At 26.6% G+C, this 17,056-nt stretch overlaps 1 protein-coding gene and 1 pseudogene across 1 annotated transcript; one reads left to right on the plus strand and one right to left on the minus strand.

The window, feature by feature from the left end:
- The first annotated feature begins 578 nt into the window (after nucleotides 1-578).
- LOC130970679 (G-type lectin S-receptor-like serine/threonine-protein kinase At4g27290) lies at nucleotides 579-8,058 on the plus strand. Its single transcript, XM_057896836.1, has 8 exons — nucleotides 579-1,162; nucleotides 2,549-3,289; nucleotides 4,937-5,047; nucleotides 6,591-6,739; nucleotides 6,830-7,040; nucleotides 7,139-7,376; nucleotides 7,459-7,609; nucleotides 7,685-8,058. Exons 1-8 carry the CDS (start codon nucleotides 658-660, stop codon nucleotides 7,982-7,984), a joined length of 2,406 nt encoding a protein of 801 aa, XP_057752819.1. The 5' UTR covers nucleotides 579-657; the 3' UTR covers nucleotides 7,985-8,058.
- A 6,294-nt stretch (nucleotides 8,059-14,352) lies between these two features.
- On the minus strand, nucleotides 14,353-15,116 carry LOC130965819 (monooxygenase 2-like; annotated as a pseudogene).
- Nucleotides 15,117-17,056: the final 1,940 nt, after the last annotated feature.

Genomic DNA, 17,056 nt, shown 5'->3' on the forward strand with positions numbered 1-17,056 from the left:
CATGCAATAATTGTCACCTTCCAATAATAACAAAAGATTAACACCGAACCTTCAGCGAAGTTTAATTACCCCACAAAAAAGATCATAAAAGTTTGAAATTTGTCAAAACTTTGATTTTGGAATTTCATGAATGTTTTTTCTTTCATTTAGGAGAATAAATTATTATTTTTTATTATAAAAATTTTTTAAACGTTCATAATTTTAATTATAAAAATTATATACTGAGTCATCAATACTCATCTAAGATTGGAATAGTTTTATAATTTTGGTTATAAGTGTTGAATTTGTTTGCATATTTTAAAATAAAATCATCAGTACTCAAAATTTTTTAGTAAAATGTTTTATTTTATTCTATTAAAAAATTATTTTGACAAAAAGAACAATTTTGACATATATTATATCAATAATTTAATCAAACATATTAATTAGACCGTTTATTCAAAACCTAAAGTTTGTCCGTTTATGTCAAACTAGTAATTTACCTAGTTTTTTCCTTTAAAATAGCTTTCCTTCTTTTCACTATATAATATAGCGGTGCCAATAACTAACTTAGTATATAGTATATACTACTCAATGAAGATCAATCGTTCTTTCTGGACTATCATTGTTTACACATTAGTTATTGCCACTCCCTTCTTTCATCATGAATCCAATGCAATGAACACTTCCATGATTACCCCAAACCTATGCCTTGGTGACGGCAAGACCATAGTTTCCAAAGATAAAGGAACCTTTGAACTTGGCTTCTTCACAAAATCCAACAAACGCTACCTTGGAATTTGGTACGCCAACATCACAATCCAAACCATTGTGTGGGTGGCGAACGGTGCCAACCCCATCAACGATTATTCCCCTGTTACCCCTCCCATTTTAGAACTTAAAAGCAATGGAAGCTTGGTTCTTACTCACAAGAACGTTCTTGTATGGCAAACAATCAGCAGTTCCCCGGCAACCGCAGTGCGGAATCCGGTGGCGGAGCTTCTTGATTCCGGCAATCTTGTGATAAGAGAGGAGAATGATACAAACCCACAACGCTATTTGTGGCAGAGCTTTGACTACCCTTCAAATACAATGTTGGCAGGGATGAAACTGGGATGGGACATTAGAAGAAATTTCAACAGGAAGATCACAGCCTGGAAGAGTGATGATAATCCAGCACCAGGTCATGTTACATGTACAATAATTGATTTTTGTGACTCGTAATAAATATGTATTCGTTTTTATCTGATAGAAAAAGTCTAGCAAACCAGTAAAAGAAAAATGAATAATTTTATATCATTAGATAAAATTTTACATTATTAAAAATATCATTAATAATTATTTGATGGTTACAAATCATAAAAGTTACTTACTCCTACCACTCCTCTTATGTCCAAAGTAATTTTTAGGTATTTTTACTTCAAAAATTGTTGAATAAAATTCTCAATTATAAACTTTATTTAAAGATAATTGAATGTGAATCTTTTATTTTTTAAAATAATAAAAAATTCTTTGAATAAAAATGTTTAATCTTTTGAATTTTTTTTTTTTAAAAAATCAATTTGGATATTTATTCTATCTAATATTAAATGTTGAATTTTTTCTATTATTATGTTAATATTACATAGAATGGACTAATAATAAAGATAAAAGCATAAAATATTATAAATTTTTAGGATACTAAACTAAATGAAAAATTTCCGTTAAAACTAGGCATAACAACTATATACTAAACACGTATTCAACAGAAAACTGATTTTTGAATTTCTAAAACAGTAAAATTAGAGGTTAAAAAATGTAGTGCTTCAACTAAAATTTAGACAGAATTAAGGAAGATATAATAAAATATTATATTATATATAAATATATATTTTTTAAAAAATTAATTTTCTTTTTATTTTAATTATTTTTTAAAATTGATATTCTTTTAAGAAAACAGTATCAATTTACCCATGTTGACTAGTTCTGATTTTTATGACTATAATTCAACTAGGACTAGCAATCGGCCAAATATATAGAATAGAATAGCATTTAAATTTTATTTTAATTTTATTTACAAATTTAAATTCTCTCTAAATCCTATTCAAATAAATTGAGTTACGTTGAATATTTACGAATAAAGTTAGTATATTATCCACCCTAAATCAATTCCTAGAATTTTCATAAAATCACCATATTTCCCTTTCATAAATTGTAGTATTTAATATTAAAAGAGAAATATTAAGAATTAATATTTTAAATTAATATTTTAAATTAATATTTTAAATTAATATTTTAATTTTATATTGTCAAGATTTATAATTTAAAGTTTAATATTAAAATATTTTTGTTAATAAATACTAATGGAAAATAATAAATTTTATTGATTATACAGACTTTTTTTATAAAAAAGTTTAGAAAATTAATTAAAGTGTAATCAATTTAGAACTAATTAGTTAAAAAATAATTTATAGTTATTATTTTAAAATTTGAAAAATTAAAATAATAGGACGTTTATTTTTTTTTTTTCATAGACTTATTTTTGTTGGCTCTAAGTTAATTACCTATTGACATTGATTGCACATTACAGGTGACTTTTCTTGGAGTGTTATGCGGTACAACTACCCTGAAGTGTATATGACGAAGAGAAGAAGAAAGATGTACAGAATTGGACCCTGGAACGGGTTGCGTTTCAGTGGCATGCCAGAACTGAGATCCAATCCAATCTTTAATTTCAACTTCGTCTCCACTGCTGAAGAAGTTTACTACACATGGACCCTCAAGGACCCTTCTCTAACAACCATCGCAGTCCTTAACCAGAGCGCGGGCGGCCGCCCTCGCTACGTTTGGTCGGAGGCCGATGAATCGTGGAGGACTTATTCAACTTTGCCAGGGGACTATTGTGATACCTATGGACTGTGTGGTCCTAATGGATATTGTAGCATAACTGCATCACCAGTGTGTGAGTGTTTGAAAGGGTTTAAGCCCAAGTTTCCCAAAAAGTGGAACTCAATGGATTGGTCCCAAGGATGTGAAAGAAACCATCCAATAAGGTGCAATAGTAATGGTACCAATGAGGATGGTGATGGGTTTGTGCTTTTGCAGGGATTGAAAGTGCCAGATACTGAATATACTTTGGTGTATAAGGATATTGATTTGAATAAATGTAGAGGCATGTGCTTGGAAAATTGTTCATGCATGGCTTATACAAACTCAGATATAAGAGGAGGTGGTCAAGGCTGTGTCATGTGGTTTCATGATTTAATTGATATCAAACTGTTTCCTGATGGTGGACAGGAACTATACGTCCGACTGCGTGCTTCTGACTTGGGTAAATAATATTTCACTCACTTTTCAATCCATGCATGCTTCTATTTTTTTTTTAAGTTAATAATTAAATTAATATCTAAAAAATAGGAGAAATTTTTTTTAATTTTTTAAAAATTATAAATTAATTATATTTGTCTTTCAATGACTCTATTAACAATTAATATCAAGTATATTAATTATGTAAAATGTTAATTGACAACATACATTATATTTAACATATTTAATTAGACACTTATTAAATATATTTATAAAAATTTATTAATTTAATCAATTTTTTCAATTACATGCACCCTATTTCGAATATGACCTAACGACTAAATTAATAGATTTTCATAAACATATATAATCAGCGTTCAATATAATTAAATATGTCAGATGTGATATATATTATATTATCAGTTAAAATTTTACATCATTAATTATTGACAAAATTATTAATAAAATTATTGAAAAACAAATATAATTAATTCGTAATTTTTAAAAGATTTATTTAATTAATAAAATCTTTCAAGAACAAATTTAAAAAACGTCCTATATTTAAAGAATTAATTTGACTATTAACTTTTTTTATTTAAAAAATGTTTATTTTGTCTAAAATACTTGCTTGTCTCATGATCGTTAATTTATGACTCTTAAACTATTACTTTTAAATACTCAGTCAACATTAAATTTTAAATATTAAATTTTGATTTTTAAATTTTAATAAATATAAAAATAAAATGTTAATAAAATGTGTTGGTTCATAATATTTTTCTTAATTTATTAATATAAAATATTTGAGAAATATTAAAAAAAATCAGTTTAAAGTGGTTTAAAATTACTTTATTTTATATTTATTAATTATTACTTACTTTATTTTATATTCATTAATTACTACTATAATAATTGAGTAATATGCAGATATAATAAATATGTAATTGTTATAGATATTACATTAGATAATTTTAAATTATTATCTCCTAATATTATTGTTATTAATAATTTAAGTTTGAATAAAATCAAGAAGAATGTTAGAGGTCCAGCAGATTTTATAATTTGTACTTATTAATTAATTATCATTAGTATTTTTAATGATGTGAAATTATATTTAATGGTGTGAAATTATTCATTTTTTTATGATTAAATATTAGACAAATTTTAATAAAAGTACTAATCTCATAAACTTTGTCTAAAATCAATAAATTCATACACATTTTCATGTATTCTTGTAAACTTTTGAATTTATTATTTTTATTCACATACGGTTTTCTAATTTGTCGAAAGATATAATTTCACAAGAAATATTTTTAAAATTTTAATATATTTTAATTTTTAGCATCATAAATTCATTATTTATTAGAGAAAAAATGAATATAAGTAATTTTTCTTATAATATATTTGTCTAATTGTGAATATAATTTATTATAATGGAATTTTATTATTACTTTTATTATGAAATTTTCTTGAAATCCACGGGCAAGTTTAAGTAAACGGTCTTTGATCCACCACGGTTTTGAAAATTCAAAGCCTGTCTTTAGAATGAAATTTCAAATTAAATTTTAACCCCAATATTGTCTTTTTAAGTCTGAAAATTCAAAGCTAGTCTTTAGAACGGAATTTCAAGTTTTGACCCATAGCTTATTTGTTTTGATCAAATCCAACCATGAAGGTGCTGAGCATACACAAAAGAGAATGAAAATAATAGTTGGAACCGCTATTGCCGCAGCACTTATTTCGGTAACTACTTATTCTGCCTACAGATTCAGGAAAAAGATTGCAGGTAAAATTATTCACTTTCTTTAAAAATGCTTGCTTCAATTCTATATACAATCTTACAAATGATATTTCTGCTTTCAGCGAATTCCCGTATCCCACTAAAGAAATAATCATTCAGTATTAGCCATTAATTAGAAATTAGTATCTACTCTTATATTAATTATATTAGTATATTTACACAACATGAAACTTTTTCATACTAATTGTTAGGTCGTCCTTGCGCTAATATATTTTTAAAGGATAATGTATAATTTTTATTTCTAAAATTTATCAAAATTTTAGTTTTATTTTTAAATTTTAATTTGTTTCAATTTTATCCAAAAATTTTTTACTTGCTTCAAATTTAGTCTGATGTTAATAACGTCTAAATCATTAACAGACATTAATAATGTAGTAAGTAGTGTCTATAGTGTGATAGGATAGTGTTTGAGTGGAATAACATTTCTTTAATATTTTTTATATTTTTATTAAAAAAGATGAAGACTAAAAACTCCAATCTAAACCCCAAATCCTTATTTGGTGTGTTCTCCTCTATTCTCTTTAAAAACAAAAAAGAAGAGAGCATTAGAAACGCTCCATAACAAAGTCATTAATCATTAATAAAAAAAAAAAAAAACAAACAGAGCATGCAAAACCCATCAAAACCCCCAAAACCTCAGTTATACCTTTCAAATTCAACAATCAAATATAAGAAAAAAGATAAAATATATTTTTTAGTCTCTGAAATTTGTCAAAAATTAAATTTAAAAAATATTTTTAAATTTTATTTTATTTTAATTTTATTTCAAAAAATTTTCAATTTGTGTAAAATATATCTCGACAATTAAATTTTCAAAAAATTTAAGACTAATCTAATAATAATACATAAAAAATATGTTTAATTTATTTGTATTGAGGATTATTTTTAAGAAATTGTTGTTAAATTGGTCTTAAATTTTTAAAAAATTAACCATTGAGAGTATATTTGATGCAAATAAAAAATTTTTAGGACAAACTTAAAACAAAATAAAATTTAAAAATATTTTTTTAAACTTATATGGTACAAAGACAAAAAAAAATGGGTTATGCTAAGTAATCAATATTATGGTCTCTATGATATTATGTTTAATTTATTAAAAAGGATAAATAGATGATATTTAATAAATTTTAATATTTTATTTTTATTTTATATATTTTATTTTTTATTATAAAAACAAATTAAACAATTTAAACACCATAATAAAAAGACATCATAGAATTCACCATTGAATTACGGTATTTGACATTTCATTCTATTGCCACATTAGTGATACTGCTTGTCATGTTACCAACGTCCATCGATGATATAGAAGTTATTAACACTAAGAGTAAATTTTATGTAAATAAAAAATTTTTAGAATAAAATTGAGACAAATTAAAATTTGAGAATAAAATTAAAATTTTTAGCAAATTTCAGGAATAACAAGTATACTTCTTCCATTTTTAAATCATGCATTGAAATATTGGCCAAATGACATTTTAATCCTTGTATTTCATAATGTTGTTGATGACCTTTTCGTAATTTTCAGAAAAGTCATCGAAGGTAGAAGATAATTATGAAAGTTATGTAGATGATTTGGATCTTCCATTGCTTAATTATTCAGCAATTATGGTTGCTAGTAATAACTTCTCAGTGAAGAATAAGATTGGAGAAGGTGGTTTTGGACCAGTATATTTGGTAATTCGAACTTAGTTCCTATACTCACTTTAAACAAAAAAAAAAAAGGAAAATATCATTATTATTACTCATATGAATGTGATTTTGCAGGGAAAATTAGCAAATGAACAGGAAGTTGCTATAAAGAGACTATCAAAGAGTTCAATACAAGGATTTTCTGAGTTCATAAATGAAGTTAAACTAATTGCAAAACTTCAACATCGAAATCTTGTAAAACTTATTGGTTGTTGCATTCAAGGACAAGAGAAGATGCTAGTTTATGAATACATGACCAACGGTAGCTTAGATTACTTCATTTTCGGTATGGAACATCATAAATACTAAGATTTACTATTCACAATGTTTAAGAGTATATCGAGTATAACTTCATAAGCTTATTGATTTCCTTGGATAATATAGATCATAGCAAAGGAAAATTGCTAAACTGGCAAAAGCGCAGTCACATAATAGGTGGAATTGCTAGAGGCCTTATGTATCTTCATCACGATTCTCGACTGAGGATTGTACATAGAGATCTCAAAGCGAGTAATATTTTACTTGATGATAATTTAAGTTCAAAAATATCAGATTTTGGAATGGCTAGACTTTTTAGAGGAGAGCAAAACGAAGAAAGTACAAATAAAATTGTTGGGACTTTGTGAGTGTCTAATTAACTGTGTACATCATTTTGTTTATCATGATTATCATTGTATTTTAACATCTTGAATGATTTTTTACAGTGGATACATGGCACCAGAGTATGTCCTTGATGGATTATTTTCGGTAAAATCTGATGTTTACAGTTTTGGCGTTTTATTGCTAGAGATTATAAGTGGGAAAAAGAATAGAAGATCTCATGCAAAGCAATCATCCCTTAACCTCATTGATCATGTAGGTACTCTTCATGTGACAAAATTTAACACAATATGATTCTTAATCTTACTAACTTCTTTATGATTAATTCAGACATGGGCACTGTGGAAAATGGGCAATGCTTTCCAAATAATTGACCCAAACATTGAAGACTCATGCATTGAATCTGAAGTATTGCGTTTCATCCATATTGCTCTATTGTGCGTACAACATTGTCCAGAAGATAGACCTAATATGACCTCAGTAGTTCTAATGTTAAGTAGTGAGATGGAATTGGATCAGCCTAAAGAGCCTGGTTTTTTCACTAGGAGGGAAAATGTTGAAGCAAATTCATGCACAAGCTACCCAAGTTCAAATAATGAAATTAGCATAACCTTATTAACTAGCAGGTAAAAACCAAAGTTATAAAATAATGTATGTATATATGCCTAGGATCAAAGTGTATCTAACTTTAAGAAATTGTTATGTCACATCTTTTTATTTGTATGATTCTTACAAAATTCACTATATTGAATTAAAAATATATTTTTTTATTGATTAATATCTATATAAGATTTTGTCTATACAACTAATTGGTCCCTATCATTTAATCCCATTTCAAACAACCATGTAAATATGTGCATACGGGCCACTTCAGTAAGTTCCGTTAAGAGGACACGAGGAGGAATGAATGCGTCTAATATTTATTCTAAAGAAGGGGCCTAATCTATCATTTTTGAAATGTTAAGATGTGCTTAGTTCTTTGGAATAATGATTGGATATATTAGAATGGACATTTTTCATTTAATTTTTCTTTGTTTCCTCTTTTTTCCCTTCAAAATTTTTAATATTTTTCATTTCTCGTCCAATTTGCAAGCATTTCAATAAGGGCATTTGGAAATTTTAGCTGAACTCCATTTGGAATTTTTTCTTTTGCATTGCTAATCTTATTTCTTGTTTAATTTGATAGGAATAAAATACACAACTTTTTACTTGAAAAAAACAAGAACAATACCCACTCACTAAAATAATAACAACAGTGAACACACACCAATGTAACAAAAAAAATTGCACAGAAAATAAAAAAAATAGAAATAAGAACCCCAAAAATTTTAACATTGAAACTCTCTCCATATCTATTAATATATAATAAGCAACTAGTGCTTGATTCGTTGTTCGACAAGTGTATAGTTTATTTGCTCAACAAATGTCGAGTCTGTTTACATGACAAGTGGCACAAAAAAGTTGGACAAAATAAGTATGCAAGGAGAAGATGTTTTGGCGGATTCTTCCCCAAAAAGGATCGGAATTTGAACACAGAATCTGAGTATTTAAAATCAAAAATTGAGTGAACAAATTTTGAATTCTTTGCATTTCTCTCTTTCTTCTTTCTTTTTTGTGCGCTCTCTCCATCTGATTGATGAAAATAATGTGGAGTAAACAAATGGAGTGATAGTTCAAAATGCACAGAAATTATCACCGGCAAGGAAGAAGGAGGTCGCGGTGATGGAAGGAGTAACTGGAAGAGAAGATAGAGAATGATGGTGGTCGGTGCTATGGTTGGGAGAGCGTTTGACGAAGAAAAGATAAGAACGCGACAGAGGCTTCGAGTCTGTTTCCTCTGGCGAGTAGCAAAGATGAAGAACAATTAGTCAAAGTTGATGGTGGCTGTTGATACAGCATCGAGTAGAAAGAAAAGCGGCAAGGGTGAGTGTGTTGCAGCCATCAGTGAAGAAGGAGCATTTGACAATAAGTTGACAACATTAATGTAGAGAACGGAGAGTTCTGAGATCCTGCCGTCGGTGATGTTATAGAGGTAATTTCTTCAAAAAAGCAGAAATTTATTTATATACATTTTAAGAAAATAGAAAAATATTTATTTATGTTTAATCTGCTTCTGTTTTGGCTGGAGGTTGAGGTTGGAGTGGGTTGGATTGGCAGAGGAGTTAATGGTGGTACGACTGATTTGTAGTGATTACGACGGCACCCCCTCCAGCAGCTTCGAATCATCTTCAGCTGGAGCATATAAGGTATCTATTTTTATTTACTAGGATTTTATTGCTGTTTTATAATTGCAAATCATTTTCATGTATTAGATAATTTTATGATTTTTTTTAATTGTATTATATATTACAATTACAATTTTAGAATTTGGGAAAGAAAGACAGTTAAAGAGAATAGTTTACTCTTAATTATTTATTTTAATTTTCTAATTTTATTATCCATTTGTGTAGATTGCTGATGAAGCTAAGTTCTTTTCATTTGGAACTAATGACTTTATCCAAATGACATTTGAGTATAGTGAAGATGATGTTGAAAAATTTCTTTCCATTTACCTATCAAGCGGCATTCTGCAGAGTGATTCATTTGAGGTTAGTTATCTAACATTTATTTACTCAATGAGGATATGTGAAAGATGGTTGCTGAGATTTTTGAACTGTTTGACAATAATAATAGGTACTTGACTAGAAAGGAGTGGGTCAACTCATCAAGCTGTGCCCAGAAAAATTCGTGTTGTCAGACCAAACTTAAAGGGAGGATTATGAGTAATTGATTTATTGAGATTTTTTAACTAAACAAATATTATTGCATAAACATAAAAGCATGTAGCTCTTCTATTCTATGCATTATTGTACCTCATCAAGGTGCTGCAGCAATTAACACCTTCAGTTGGTTTATCAGGTTGCAATATGAGGAGAGCATGGTGTTAGCCATCTTCTATTGCATTCATTGCTCAAATTGGTCTTGTTCTATCTTATATTCTTCTTTTACGTCAGATTTTTAGTTTAAAAATAAATAATTTTAAATGTTCAACTATTAAACTAAAATTTGAAGACTCTTACAAGGTTTCAATTAAAAGGCTTGCAGCAGCTCAAGTTGCAGTTTAGAAAATTTGTTAATTTGGTGTAAGAGGATTAAATGACTAGCTTCCAGTTCTTTTATTACTCTGTTATTAGAGCTCTTTTCAGTCCTTAACTGCTTTGTTACATTTTAGCTTCCAGTACTTAACTGCTTCCATTAGTTTATGATTTTTGTTACATATATTGGAGATTTGTTAAGCTTATATTTAAATATTTGATCATTCCTTCAGTATATCAAGTAACTTTTGCAAATAAGTTGTGCTTATCTTTTATCATAGAATTCTTATCTTATCGTAAAACATTTGAATGCATTCTTTTGTTAATAAATATTTCATTACTGAATTGTATAAATTTTCACTTTTAAACTCCTGTGTTAGGTAGATAAAGAAAACCAATTAAAATAGAGGTATTAGTTTCTTTAGTTATTTTTTTTTATTTTAAATTGTTATCATTAGTTAGTTTATGATAGTAACTTATTGACACTTTTTAAGATTCTTTTTAAACCAATAAAAACAATAATTGCTACATTAAAATGTTCCAAGCTATGAACATGGAGCTGTTTTTTTTTGTGTTTGCAGCTTAAATATGTGATGTTTTGACGAGATAGTTTTATTGTAATTTTAAGATTTGTATATTAAAAAATTTTGACACCTATGTATACTCATTTTTATTAAGTTTTGTAATTTTTTTTTATTTTACGTTAATCTCGATCATAGTCAGCTCCCTTTGAATTATCTTATTTTACAATTAGATTTTGATAAACATTTATATTAAATTTAACTACCGAGTAATAAAGGCTTTGGCAGAGATAGCATGTCAACTAAAGTGTGATAGTGAATTTGTGTATGACATTATATATTCGCTCATTCTTAAAGTTTGACTTTTTAAAAATTGTCAAAAGATTTTTGTTTTGTTTATTTTGTGCTTGATCTTTATTATATTTGTATATTTTTTTAAGTATTAGAAGAAGATACCGAAAGATTACATAAAAAATGTGATTTTGTTTCTATATGCATCTGTTACTAATGAGAGAATAACATGGTTTGGTCATATCTTTTTTATTTTTTTTGCAAAAAAAAAAAGTGTTTTCTGTTTCTGTTAATTTGTACTTTATGCATTTTATTAAAGTTCAATATGTCATCACTTCATATTTATTTTATTTGCTTGATTATTTATCTGTGACTAATATCAAGAATGAACCTCTAAACAAGAGAGCTGTTGAGAGATTTATTATTTGATTTAGGATAAGATTTTGACTTAAAATGTCATAATCAACTTTTCATAACTAGGAGTATCAAAAGGTGCAAAGAAAGAAAAAATGCAGTTTACTGGGAGTGTAAAAGAAATGACTTCTTAAAAATGTGTTAACTTTATATATTTAAAAAAATTGGAGTTGTGATTAGGCCTCTAACTATGTAAGTTCGTAGTATTTGTAAAAATATTAGTATAATACTAATAGAATAAGGTGCCAAAAAGATATTATTATACTTTTTTAAACAATTTATTTGCATTCAATGTATAGTTATCCATAGTAATATTTGAGTTTTAGTTAATATATATAATTTAAAATTAAATGTACAACACAAACTACTATTGAATAAGTATACAATATAAACATACTATCATCAGTAATATTCTAGACTATGGAAGAACAATATTATTTTGTTATGGATGTGAACTCTAGAAAACTTTGTCGGCATTTAAGAGTTTATTTAACTAATATTTTATTTTATTTTTTTAATTTATTTTGATATTGTATCTTGAAACTAGAAATATTCAAGTGTCCTTTGAATGTGATTTGATAATTTTCTGTATAATAATAGTAAAAATTTAATAACTAGAGTAAAATGAATATAAAATTTTAAATTTAAGTATATGATTAGTGTCATATATAATTTTGAGTATATAATTTTTTTGTTAAAATTATTTGTTTTTCACTAATTCACTATTTTTTTTATTTTTTTGTATTAATAGTGATCTTTCTTATAGAATTTAAAAATGATATTTGATCTCATATATAATTTTTTTTATTTTAAGATTTGTGTACTTGATGATGATGGTGTATATCATTATTACTAATTTTATAGGGAGTATTTCTGTCTTATTTTTAGATATTGTATAGTATTCTTTTATAGAAAAATTAAACAAATAAATAAAACATACAGTCTTGACTGTTATTATACTAGATAATAATTTAAATTTTTTTATTTTATTTAAAATTTTGGTAAAAAAAGACATACTACAATAAAAAATAAAATATATTTATGGATTTATTAATAATAAATATTTAAAAGAAATATATTAAATAACTAATGTAAATACTGTTTTGATATTGGTATTTTCTTAACAGTTATATACAGATTTATTATTATTATTATTTTATTTTAAGATTTGTTTACTTGATGATGATGATGTATATTATTACTACTAATTTTATAGGGAGTATTTTTGTCTTTTTATTTTTAGGTATTGTATAGCATTTTTTATGGAAGAATTAAATAAATAAATAAAACATATAGTCTTGACAGTTATTATTTCAAATTTTTTTATTTTATTTAAAATTTTGATAGAAGAGGACATATTGCAATAAAAGATAAAATATATTTATGAATTTATTAATAATAAATATTTAAAAAAATGTATTAAATGATTAATTTTTTAATTTTCTCAATGTGTACATATTTATTTAGTAAATATTGTTTTGATATTGGTATTTTCTTAACAATTATATACAAATTTATTATTTTTGTTAATTAAAAAATTTAAATATATAATTAATTAATAACAATTATATTTTTATATGGATATAAAAAATGTTTAGTATACGAATAATATTTTTTTATATATTTTGTAATTTAATTAATATAATTAATCACTATTTTTTTACTAAAATATTAACATTTTTTAAAATGACACAGAATATATTAGAACACATAATAGTATTTGTATTTTATAAATCTACTTGATAATATATGTTTAGAAATTTAAAAATTAACCTCAATTATTTAAATTATACTTATAAATTATAATATAATTTTTATATTAATAGATAGGGACTAACAAATTTTTGTATTGAAATAATATTTGGTCCGGGTGAAGTCCGGGTTCTATACTAGTAAGAGATAAAAACCACACATCAACCAGAGTAGGAAATTAGCTTTACTATGACAGACTATTGCTTGATTTTTATTAATATTTAAATAAATATTACCAAATCATATTAAAATATTACTTATGTATATTAGTAACATTTTAACAAATATTAAATATATTTTATGTTATTAAAGAGTTTTATTAACATTCTTTTAAAGATTTAATAACATTTAGTAAAAATATTACAAAAGATATTCTATAATAATATTATAAAAAATGTTATAATAGACCATTTATAGTAACACTTAGAGAAATATTATAATAAATATTTTTTGTAACACTTAAAAAAATGTTACGATAGATAATTTTTGTAACATCTAAAAAAATATTGCCATAGATATTTTCTGTAACACTTAGAAAAATATTACAATAGATATTTTTTGTAATACTTAAAAAAATATTATAATATATATTTTATGTGACACTTAAAAAATGTTACAATAAATCTTTCTAATAACACTTTAAAAAATGATACAATAGATATTCTATAGCAATAATCTAATAAATGTTACAAAAAAATTTTTTGACTAACAATAAAAAAATATTACAATAGATCTTTAGTAACATTTAAATGCACAAAATATTGAATTAAAATCTTTTTCTTCAATTACATATTCTACACCCACTTTACAAATTAAACCCAAGATATTTAAATATTAAAATTGGTCTAATAAATTAATTTTCTTATTTCTTCAATATGTTTACATGATTAAATATAAAATTGTGTATAATATGTCTATATGGATAATCTAATTATGTATGGAGCTATCATTTAGGACCTGAAGATGAACTGTTGAAGCAGATGAACCAGTAAACTGTTGTTGGAGAAACAGGTACATATCCTGCACACACCCCTCTATCGCCATAGATATAATTTACTCTTGGTCGATAAGACTCTCCTTCTGAATAAGAAGCAAGTCTACAGAAATCACAGTGACCAATGTATTTTGCCTCAGAAAATCCCATCCACTTTGCTATTGATGATCGAATCACATCACAACTTATCAAAATCTAATTATTCATGAGATTAACTTATTCGAGAGAATCATAATTTGCCATCATATTTCAATCACATAACTATACTCATTTTGTTGTTACTACTATTTTTTGTTACATTCTTGGATCAATATATATGGATAACTAAGACGAATTGAACTGAGCTAATTAAACCAGAATATGCACTACTAACCTTTGCAAGAAACTTAGACTCATTTGCAAGTTCCAACAAAGTTTTTTATCTGGATTTGATTCAATCATTGCTAGCTTTGAAGAAAACTAAATCACATCCTGAGAGAGCTGGCCAGCTAAAATTTCCAAAAGTACTTACCTTACCACAGCTCGCACCTTTTGGCTGCAGCATACCCCTTCTTTAACCATTTGATAAATAGAGAAACTTATAGTATAAACTAAGCCACCAAAAGGTAAATTAAGAAAGCCTGGGATTTTTGAATCCAGCCTGGGTACCTTTGATCCTCTTGTTTGAAAGTGAAGGAGCGTAGTTTTCTACCATCCTCAGACTTCAGTATCATCCTGTACAGCTGATAATATGAACCAAATCATGCTCAACCGATAATAATTTTAAGTGTTAAAACCAACAAGTACCAAGAAAGAACTCGATACAAGTTCGAGAAACCATCTAGGGGATTAAGACTATGATCATGTGAGAGAGAAAAACTTACTTAAGCCCTCGTAAGGTGTTAGTGGCTTGTACTTAAAGCTGAAAAACATGTGTCACATTATCAAAATTTGGATGCTGAACAACAAGGTTCCATTGTGAATAGTTCATTTTGTAATTGAAATTTGTGATTATGATCTTGATCCTCTAGTACTCTTTGTATTGGAGCTTGACATGCTAGCGCACTCGAATTGGACACATATGGCTTATACACTGAACTAGAGGTGGATTCAAAACTCTGCTTAGTGGTGAAACGATTGAAGCTAAATGCAGAGACTTTGGACTTCGAAAACAAATTATAAAGGATACATCAGAAGAAGAAGAAGAGATCAAATAATTCTTGACAATATAACCTAACACATGCATTCACTTATTAAGATATAGATAAGAAAATCCTACTTGTTTTGAAGCTCAAATGGTTGCTGAAATGGGGATTGACGGTGGCGGCAACAAGCAGAATTTGGGGAGCATTTTAGCAGTGTTTTATAACCTACATGTAAGAGTAAAAATACAAATACTTCATCACAAATGAGCCTAGAAAATGGAATCACAAATGAGTAGTCCAAAAATGACCTTGTTTGTGCTTAAAAAAAGGATAAAAGGAAAAATGAATACATTACTGAAATCATCATGCTTGTGATACTATTCATTCTTTATTTCTTATACTTATTATCAGCTGAGCATGATCTGGTTTACATTACCCTTTAGTTCAACTTTCAAGCAAGAGGATCAAATATATCGAGGCTTAGTTTAGTTAGTAGGTTCAACTTAAATTTATACTATAAGTCTCTCTATTTACATAACACACACACAATAAAAGAAAAATCTTGCGATGAGGATAAGAAAATGGTTTACTATATTTACCGACAAACAATGTAGAGATCACTATTTGATAGCTCACTAACTAGTGTAGATTTTTCCTGACAAGTATGTAATAAAAGGCATTTAGTGATGGTTCTAACTTCTAAATGCAATAAATAGCAAAAACAAATAAACTTAGACCATCCATTTACAGCATTTGTATAGCCAACAACAGCAACAGTAGAATCATTATACTATATTTGCATGAGGATAAGGAAATGGTTACTAACACCAATTCTCAACCTCTTATATACTAACAAGTAACAATACAATTTACAGATTAAGATTTCCTCTATCATTATTTGATTAACAATTCAGAGCTTCTTAACAGCCAAATCAAAGTAATGCTGAACAATGTGATATACAATAAATAATGGCTTCTTAGCGCTTTTTTTTTATCATAAAATTGGAAGCTCTTTTCTACTAGCAATAACAGAATAATTCAATCAGGCGTGAATCATGGCTGCGGATCATTCTTTTTCTAATCAATTAATTTGGTAAAAATGTACATTTGATTGAATTTTTGTATAAGTACAGAAGCAACAAGACTAAAAATTCATTTAAGGATCTTTGCATTAAGGTATTAAAAATAATGAATAATTGATTAATCAAATAATTCTATTGAAACAGTAATAATATTGTTACCAAATTTTGCTAATCAACCTTCTATATATTTGCAAAACAAGACAAATCAGCTGGTATAGAGAGAAAAATAGAGAGAGTGTGAAGAGAGATTGAAAGCACGATCGAGATCGAGATCAAGAGCGCGAGTGAAATTGAGAGCGAGAGTGTGAAGGAGAGCAAGATTTGGAGTGAAATTGATTCTCTGTGCTAGCAGGTTTCCCAATCTTTCTTCTGTCCCAACCGTTAGGTTAGGTTTCCAATTTTGATTTTTAGAGAAGGAGATTGGTGCACGAAATTGTGATCTCAATGGCG

This window comes from Arachis stenosperma, chromosome 3, assembly GCF_014773155.1.
Source record: "Arachis stenosperma cultivar V10309 chromosome 3, arast.V10309.gnm1.PFL2, whole genome shotgun sequence".
Taxonomy (NCBI): Eukaryota; Viridiplantae; Streptophyta; class Magnoliopsida; order Fabales; family Fabaceae; genus Arachis; species Arachis stenosperma.